This window comes from Palaemon carinicauda, chromosome 21, assembly GCF_036898095.1.
Source record: "Palaemon carinicauda isolate YSFRI2023 chromosome 21, ASM3689809v2, whole genome shotgun sequence".
Lineage (NCBI taxonomy): Eukaryota > Metazoa > Arthropoda > Malacostraca > Decapoda > Palaemonidae > Palaemon > Palaemon carinicauda.
The window spans coordinates 2,023,960-2,033,959 of record NC_090745.1 but is presented as its reverse complement, the minus strand read 5'-3'; the positions used below and the strand labels follow the sequence as shown (position 1 = coordinate 2,033,959).

Genomic DNA, 10,000 nt, shown 5'->3' with positions numbered 1-10,000 from the left:
GGAAATAAATTAAAGATGAGAACAAGTTAACAATAAATCATTCTAAAAACAGTATCATCGTCAAAAACAGATATGTCATATATACACTATTAACAACGTCAAAACAGATATGTCCTATATACACTATTAACAACGTCAAAAACAGATATGTCCTATATACACTATTAACAACGTCAAAAACAGATATGTCCTATATACACTATTAACAACGTCAAAAACAGATACAGTATGTCATATATAATGTTACGTAATTTGCTTGGGACGCCGACCACAGTTTCTTTACGTTTAATGTGCTTAGAGTATATTACTCGATTATTAACGAAGGTAAACAAGGCATCCATTTCATATCAATGAATAGAAATGGAATTATTTAGCAGATTATATAATTCGTGCTTATGTATAAGGTATATATGTCCTTCCTATTTTATCTATGCTTCCCACATATCCATCGAAGCTTCAATAATGCCTGCTATCAGTCACGGTAGCTGATAACTGCCGTGATTTATATATGCATATGTATACTGTATGTGTTTATGTAGAGAGAGAGAGAGAGAGAGAGAGAGAGAGAGAGAGAGAGAGAGAGAGAGAGAGAGAGAGAGAGAGAGAGAGAGAGAGAGAGAGAGAATATAAGTTCCACCACAATAGGTTAACAAAGTTTTTAGAGTTTATATATGAAAGATTAATGTTAATGTTGTTAGTTTTAAAGACAAAATTATTCATTTCCTTATTTCCTTTCCTCACTGGGCTATTTTCCATGTTGTAGCCCTTGGGCTTACAGCGTCCTACTTTTCCAACTAGGGTTGTAGCTTAGCTAATAATAATAATAATAATAATAATATTAACTATAATAGCAATAATAATAATAATAATAATAATAATAATCTCTTCATGATAATTATCTCCTGCTCATTGAAATTATTTGAATTAGAAAAACAGAAACTTTGTTATTCTTTCGCCATTCAACAAAACTTTATTTTTCCTCTCTCAAACACGAGGGGATGAATTCAGGCATGCCTCTGTTAACCACAAACATTTGCTGTTGATATTGATAGTCTAGACCCTAGAAGATTCCAGTCCCTACACATTTAATCTCTCTCTCTCTCTCTCTCTCTCTCTCTCTCTCTCTCTCTCTCACTTAAAAGATTCTCGTTTTACGCTTGGTTGTTATTTTGTTTTTATATCAATCGTGGTTTCTTGAAACCTTTACATATGAATTGCAATAATGCTCGTTTTTCTCTTACTTAATACGATTGTGAATTATTTGATATTTAGCAATATTCAGAATTTCGCATCAAGATCTATAATTATTCATTAGAATTTTCATATATATGTGTATATATATATATATATATATATATATATATATATATATATATATATATATATATATATATATATATATATATCACACTATCACCAATCCGCAGTTTGCCAGTTTGGAAATAAACATTGGCCAAATCCCAGACGTGAATAAGGACATGTCTGAGGCCTTTGTCCTGCAGTGCAGTAGAAGCGGCTTCATTATATATATATATATATATATATATATATATATATATATATATATATATATATATACATATATATATATATATATATATATATACATATATATATATATATATATATACATATATATATATATATATATATATATATATATATATATATGTATATATATATATACACATACAGCACACACACAAATACATAATGTCTTACAGTGTAACAGTATAGTAAACCGTGGATTTTCTTAATATATTGGGAAGAAATGTTTAAATAGAGCCAGCACCATGTCGAATAATAATGATAATAATAATAATAATCTGGTCTGTGAGAGACATTTGTTTATGCTGGCAAGGAAGAGGCAGGTACGAGCGACCATAAAGACGACCACAAACTGTCTTCTGGCTGGCTGCCTTGGTCCACTTTTGAGGAGCTTTCTTGTGGAAAAATTTGTTAAATGGTGAGTTCCTGTGTATATATATATATATATATATATATATATATATATATATATATATATATATAGATAGATAGATAGATATATACTGTGTATGTATATATATATATATATATATATATATATATATATATATATATATATATATATATATATGAACATATATCACAAGCACACGTGATTTCAATCAATGTAAATATCACCCACGAATGGCATTCTATCTTGGGAATATATATCCACTTGGAATTCATTTTTATGGTAACAGCTTCTGGCCGGGTGGAGATTCGAACCCCCACCTGTGCGGCTGGAAACTGCCTACAGAGCATCCTGCTTTTCCAACTAGGATTGTAGCTTAGCAGGTAATGATATATATATATATATATATATATATATATATATATATATATATATATATATATATATATATATATATATATATAGATAGATAGATAGATAGATAGGTGTATTCATACATTTATGTATGTATATATATATATATATATATATATATATATATATATATATATATATATATATATATATATATTGATTATAGGCATGTATACATACAGAGGCATATATATATATATATATATATATATATATATATATATATATATATATATATATTTCCCTAATGAGATAATTTTAAATTGACCGTTAACTACACTATAAAGTATTGACCGTAGGCCTACTCCGTTTCTCTCTACTCCCGAAAAAATATATTCCTCATAAAATGCATACCGTTATCGTAATTTCGTTTTAACCTATATAAATATTACCTTACAAATTATTGTATAATATATAATATATGATATAGCATTATATTTAGGGAACAAGTTAAAATTTACAATGATTATTTGTAGTTCGATATCATTTGGAATATATTACTGTAAATTAGGTTATAGGACTGAGCCTTCAATTACTTTAATAGATAAGCTTTTATCCAAGTATATAATTTCATTCGTAGCAAACAAACACACACACACACAGTGATTTCCCGGACAGTATCTTTGGACGGGGACTGTTTGACTCACTCCTACCCCCCCCCCCCCCAACGTAGCAAACACCTGCAGAAATATGTATATTCAATATTTACCTTGAATCTTCCTTCCTCGATGGGCGGGCGAGCGTATGGTATGCCGAGGAAGGTCGTGACGTTGAGAATATGCCTCTGTTGGTGGATGGGTTTATTGGCTGGGCGTTCGTCGAACCTCTGGCCGGGTTTGTCGTAAAGGTAGACGTAGAAACCTTGAACTTTGCCGCTGTCCGTTGTAACGAAGACGTCGGCTAACGGAAGCTGTATTCCTGTAATTAAAAAAAAGACACTTTATTAGTTTTGTATATGATTAATCTGTACACACAGCTGGGCTCCATAGGGCATTAGAAGAGTTGGAAGACCTAGGCCTACATGGCGGAGGGCTATGAAGCTCTAAGTAGATGATGATGAATGGAGTAGTATTGAATTAAGAGTTCGAGATAGAGATGACTGGTGAAATCTAACCGAGGCCCTTAGTTTCAATAGGCGTAGGAGATGACATATATATATATATATATATATATATATATATATATATATATATATATATATATATATATATATATATATTTACCTTTCTTAGTGTGAATACTAACGTAGTGAAAGATTTGTGTATCGCTGTAATCAACAAAGCTGTAGGCCTAATAGTCCGGGCCACCCATACCAAGTTGGTTTGCTGTGAGAGATCAGACAAAAATTTCCCACCATCACCAATCTGCATTGCCCAGCGTAGTGGTGAAAAGGTCAAAACCAAGACATGATTAAGGACATGTCTGAGGGTTTTATCCAGCAGTGGACAATATAGAATCGGCTGTAGATTTGTTGTTGCTGTTGTTGACATACATACATACATACAAAAACTGTTTAATGTTGTTTATAGCTCGGGATCAATTTAAATTGTTAGGGTAGCAATAGGCCTACTGCACATTTGGGGTAAAAAACAAAATGTTCTTTAATCTAAATCATTGATTCTTTCAATCCTGACGCACAGGGATGAGTATCATTGATTTCCATTTTGCATATTAGCATATGCCATCCTTCAAGACGTATAGTTCTCTAGTCACTTTAGTGTATAACATCAAATTTTATAAATTTTTCTGGTGATCTAAGCTTGATACGGATATTAGGTACTCGGTCACATTGGTTTTCCTATAAAAAAAAAAACTTGTCATGTACTTTCTACTTTTAAGGGAAGAATTGTTTTATTATAATTATATATGTTTCAGTATCATTACAAGGTAATTTAATTTATTCTACCGATTATCGACGTCAATATGTCAATTGCACCCAAATTATGGTGTTTGAAATAGGAAAATAATTAGCAGATAAATTGGCACCATGAATTATGTACTTTCTTTTTTTTTTCTGTAGTTCTAGAAACTCAAAGCAGTTGTAGTTTCTTGGCATAGATACATTTGTTTATGACGTCACCAAGATTCAGATTTCTCTTTGTTTAATTGTTAAATTATGGTGTTTTAAATAGGAAATATAATTAATAGATAAATTGGCAACATGAATTATGCACATTTTTTTTAATACTAGAAAATCAAGACCAACTATAGATTCTAGGCGTAGATAGCATTTGATTATGACGTCACCAAGATTCAGATTTCACTTTTGCTTAATTTTTCAATTATGGTGTTTGAAATAGGAAATATAATTAATAGATAAATTGGCAAAATGGATTATGCACATTTGTTTCTTTTTTGTAGTACTAGAAACTCAAGAACAACTATAGTTTCTTGGCGTAGATAGCATTTGTTTATGACTTCACCAATATTCAGATTCCTCTTTGTTTACATCGAGAGTCGAGACTGGAGAGTCCTTGTTACGATTTGTTTGTTATTGCGGTGTTGATTTTCCGTTGAGAAGTGTTTCCTTGTTGCATAGTGAAGTGTTCTTTTCATATTGTTGTTAAAATATTACAAGGCAATGAATAATCCAGAACGCCTTTGAACAATACTAAATAACAATTGACCCTACTGAATGGTTTGCCACACTCAAAATTAGCTGATTTCCAGGACTTGGCGCAACTTAACCTAATCTGTAAGTAAACTTCCATAATATTGCTATTATAGGTTGCTTTTGGGAGTATGCAGTTGATTGGGACCGGTGTAAACTTCCTTATTGTCAAATCGATTTACTCTATGGGATAAATGTTGTCTAAATTATGAAAATATGAAGCTAGTTTTTACGAATTACGAAATTTTATGATTTTAGCGTTACCTTGCTTGGAGTGAAGCCTATTGGGAAACAAACATGGGGTTGAGACTTAGTCTTAGGGTAAGTTAAGGTTACGGTATGGTAAGGGGAATTGCAGGAACGTAACCCCACCTCTAGGTAAGAGTACAGCTCCTGGGTTAGGTTAGGTTATGTTCTAGACAATTATTGACCCAGTCTGTCTTAACCAAGTACAAAAGCGTTCTTATTTTGATGCCATAAACGTGCCACATTATCACTTTTCTAATCACACTAATCTAAAATTTATGCTGTAGGCCTAGTTAAGACATGCAGGACGAAAATGACAGTATTTGGGTAGATGTTTGCGCCAACACCAGCACATATGTGGAAAAAATTATTCGCGTCCTAGCTTCACTCTTAGTGTTGAATCAGATTTTTAATGAGTAACCTTTGTCGTAAATACATATTTTCCCCTTTAAATATTTTTTTGATATTTCATATTTCCTGGGCATAAGAACTGGCCGCCACTAGCAAACATTGCCTAAATGACCATTAACACCTTCATTGTCATTTGGCACTTGATCCTTAATACGCAACTTTTGTCCCTCTTTTTTTTTTTTTTTTTTTTGAGGCCTAATGCATACCATTTCAAAAGCATTTCTACAATTTTCCAGATGTATTTTCATACCAAAAAGCTGATATTTCCTGTTGAAGAACACCTGTTTTCTTCAAAAATAACTTATTTTCACTATATATATATATATATATATATATATATATATATATATATATATATATATATATATATATATATATATATACACACACACACACACACACATTATATATACATACATATATATTTTTTTTTCACCCAAAGAAAATGGGCGTTTTTCTATAGGAAATACCTGTTTTTTAGTGGAAAATGTCCCATCCGTATCTATAATAAAACCCATTTCGCTTAGGAAACAAACAGGAATACTTCCTAACTTAAGGTTCCCTCCCCACCTAACCTGATTTAGGATGCCATGACCCTAGCTACTAGTGGATGCTATTCCTGCCCTCGGACCTATATATGCCATGTCCTTGCCCTAACCCATTTGTCTAATCTTATTTTTTTGAGGTGTAAATTCAAAGATTCACTATTGTTTGCTGGTCCCAGTTGAGGTAGAGTGGGGAAAAACTGCATAGTTTCTTGGTCTTTGAAATACAAAATTTCTTGTAGCACCTCCAAATGTGATGTTTTTCCAATAACATACTATAACTACCACAGTTCGGCCACCTAATACCATTTTGGACTGCTTCTTCATGCTTAATACAATATGAAATGGCCATATAATTAAAATGTTTACAAGTCTCTCTCAAAAGCATCCATCCAAGCCTAAAGCATAGAAAAAACTTTATTAAAAGGATAAATAGAGTAGGTGCTGAAATGGAGTTAGGTGATTGCATCCCCTCCCCAAGAAAAAGTCGCATGAAGGTGCTAATTAATCATTTATGCAATGATGGCAGTGGTAGCTCAGTTTTAATGATAGAGAATATGGAAAACATGAAATAATTATTTAAGTGATAACACTTTGTTTCCATAAAAATTACATACGAGAAAAGCTTATGAGTTACTTAAATTACATCTCAAGTGTATTTTTCCAGCTCCTTTTGAGCTTAAATCATTTCATTTTAACCAACCACATACTGTATATCTAGCCAATAGGAGACTGTATTGGGAGACCATATTTATTAAGGTGGTTAAAACTCTCCTAACATAACCTAGAGTATGCTACCCCATTTGATTTGGTAGATCACTTAACTGGACCCCAACTTGACTTTGCCTTGGATTATGAAAAATCATCTCCTCTTCCTACGCCTATTGACGCAAAGGACCACGGCTAGATTTCGCCAGTCGTCTCTATCTTGAGCTTTTAAATCAATACTTCTCCATTCATCATATCCTACTTCTCTCTGAAAAATCATAGTGAAATATATTAACTGAGCTGCATCCCAAAGTAACTCAAGTAGTTGGGGGTGGCCTACCTCCCTAAACTGCTGTAAATCATCACCAGTCCAAAAGGTAATGGGTAGCCCTTTCTCTCTCCCAAACATAGATAAAATCAAAGACTAATGGGATGAAATTTAGACCACAGCTGAATTGGGGACAATATTTATCTTTATGATCATGTGTATGAAACGAAATATTTGTTTACTCAGGTCCCCATTAGAAAACACAAAAGTAGAATACAGATGAACCTTTGCTTAATTACACACATCGAACCTAGCCTAGGTGCCTGGGTCCTCCTTATCTACCTAATGGAGGGGGAAGCTTTGCCCCTCTACAACCCCACCTCGCTTCCTAATCTTACACCCCTGAAAACTTTAAATCATTCATTCATTCCTAATCTTACAAAAAAAAAAAAAAAAAAATAAGTGCGTTACTTATTTCGGAACAAGTTGCTGATAGTAAAATTGGAACATTTTATATTCTTCTCAGGCTTCAACTGTAATAATACCATTTATGGCTCTCACCAGGGCTCCTAACTATTGTTAGATTTGGTTACTGTAATGGAGTAACACAATACTTCCCTGGTAAGGAAATGGCCAAATTATGAAAATCACTTGAAAAACTTTCTTTTACATGTTTAGTCACATTACAGTAGGCTATACTGTATAGTAGTTTGTAATATTGTAGTTTGATAGTCATATAATTTCTTACCAAATAAACAAAGCATATACAGTACCAATATTTCTTCCACTGATTATCTTGTGTTTTATGCATTTTTGGCAATTATTGTACCCATGAACTTCTGGTTTTGTATTGCCATATATACAATAACCATGGGAGGATACCAGTGCAAAACAGGTTTGTATGTGAAATAAACCATAGAGTATTGCACCAATTAAAAAAGGCAGATATGTATTAACCTCACCATAACCAGTGGAAAAACTATGGTACATATTTTTGATGTCTCCTCAGAAACACTCCTTTAAATATGCAGGAAACCAAAATGTAGCAAGGATAAATACGGGGACGATGTAATCTATCTTATCTGACATAATCTATTATACCAGTTACTTATACGGCCTTGACCCACTGGATGACCTTCGTATGATTGTTGAAAGTATTACAGGATACAGTAGTACATATTTTTTATTGTAGTTCATTATTCGGTGATAAGTCTTGATATAGCACAGTCACCCCTTGTTATTCGTAGATTCAGTCATTTGCCATATAGGGAACTGTGTAACCTATTAAATAAAAAAATCATATATTCGTGGTTTCGCGATAAGTGCTCTTTCAGCCTGACGATTTCAAACCGACCACACGACTTTGCACCTGGCATGTATTGCACTGTTTCCCTCTCTACACAGCACATCACCCCATCTCTCACTGATTCTACCTCGATCTTGCGTTGTCTTACCTCATCTGTGCATCTCATCTCCTGCATCAGTCCTTTAAGTCCAAAATTACTTTGTGATGAAAAAGTTATGGAAAAGAAACTGTACATATCCAGTGTGTTTAAAGTGAGTTTAGTATAAAATAGGAAACATACATAATGCTACCTTATGGCCCATTGGTAACGTCTCTGTTGAGTGACAGGCGGTGCTTAGAGTCCCATTCAAACTCTTTAGTTCCTTTATTATCTGTAACCTCCCATCTTTGTGAGCTTAGGATGGGAGGTTTAGGGGAGCCTATAGGTCTACCTGCTGAGTCATCAGCAGTCATTGCCTGGCCCTCTCTGGTCCAGGCTTGGGTAGAGTGGGGGCCTTGGGTGCTGATCATATGGATACAGTACTTGGTCAGTCTCTAGGGCATTGTCCAGTTTGCTAGGGCAATGTCCCTGTTCCTTGCCTCAGCCATTCATGAGCAGCCTTTAAACAGTTGACAGCTCAAAAGTTGCATCATGCTTCAGAGTTACTGCGTTTAATTTCCTTCGTATTTAAACAGTTAGTCGTGTTATGCGGTACTGATACTTTTTATTGTTAGTGTATTAATTTTATATTAACTACTGTACAGTACTGTATAGAAAATATAGACTACGTGTATGGTGAGTTTGAACGATGCGAGTCAACTTGCTGAAAACGGCGATCACTTTTAAGGGTTACTTTAGCTAGTTAAGCTGTAGACCAATATGCACTACAGTATCAGCGAGTGCTTTTAGATAGGAACAACAGTGTTTTGTTGTTACTGTACCTATTACATGTACATATAAGAGTGGCAATTATTTGTTATGTTTACTGTAGTCTTACCGTGAACATAGCACACGTGCACACGTTTGCCGTATTCTTACTGTGTATGTAATACATGTGCTGTACACTCACTAAAATGTGTTCATTCATTAACACAAATCTTACACTGTGATAGAAACCAAATAAAAACAATATTAGGCAGTACAGTGGGCATGTGCAATGGGCAGTGAGTTGGTAGGTTGAGTTAACCCACCTTAAGACAGCAAGTATTCGCGGATTCTCGCTTTTTACGCCTGTTTCTGTTTGATTTGCCCACTTGCTGTTAATTAGAATGGCTTACCATATTTGTTGAGATGAGTTATTTTAGTTCCCATACTGCAATTTCTTATACTGTATTCAATCATTTCATGTATGAACAGAGCATATTCTTAGAGGAAGATTGTTAACCCTAAATGACTTTAAAGTAATTTTTTTTTTTACAATGCTTGGTTTTTACTCGCAAGAATTTTTGTATTGGTGAACATGTTGCTAGGGCAAATTTCTTTTATTGTTGATGAAAAGATACATTGTTTCCATATTTTAACTTATGGAGTTTTTGAGGTGCATTACAGGAACAAACTAGAAAGGTGGTACTT

The 10,000-nt window shown here is 33.5% G+C and overlaps 1 protein-coding gene and 1 long non-coding RNA gene across 4 annotated transcripts in view; one reads left to right on the top strand and one right to left on the bottom strand.

Annotated features, from left to right (window-relative positions):
* Positions 1-10,000, bottom strand: part of Gli (carboxyl ester lipase-like protein Gli) — an 81,340-nt gene that overhangs the window by 62,381 nt on the left and 8,959 nt on the right. For all 3 annotated transcript variants that reach the window (XR_011039163.1, XM_068344776.1, XM_068344777.1), the window contains exon 2: positions 3,063-3,271. Coding sequence is in view for 2 of the 3 variants with exons in the window: in XM_068344776.1 (XP_068200877.1) it covers positions 3,063-3,271 (209 nt within the window). In the remaining variant the exon portion in view is untranslated. The remainder of the gene's footprint in view (positions 1-3,062; positions 3,272-10,000) is intronic.
* Positions 4,788-10,000, top strand: part of LOC137615146 (uncharacterized) — a 67,365-nt gene continuing 62,152 nt past the window's right edge. Inside the window, exon 1 of the long non-coding RNA XR_011039165.1 lies at positions 4,788-5,048. This is a non-coding gene — a long non-coding RNA (uncharacterized lncRNA). The remainder of the gene's footprint in view (positions 5,049-10,000) is intronic.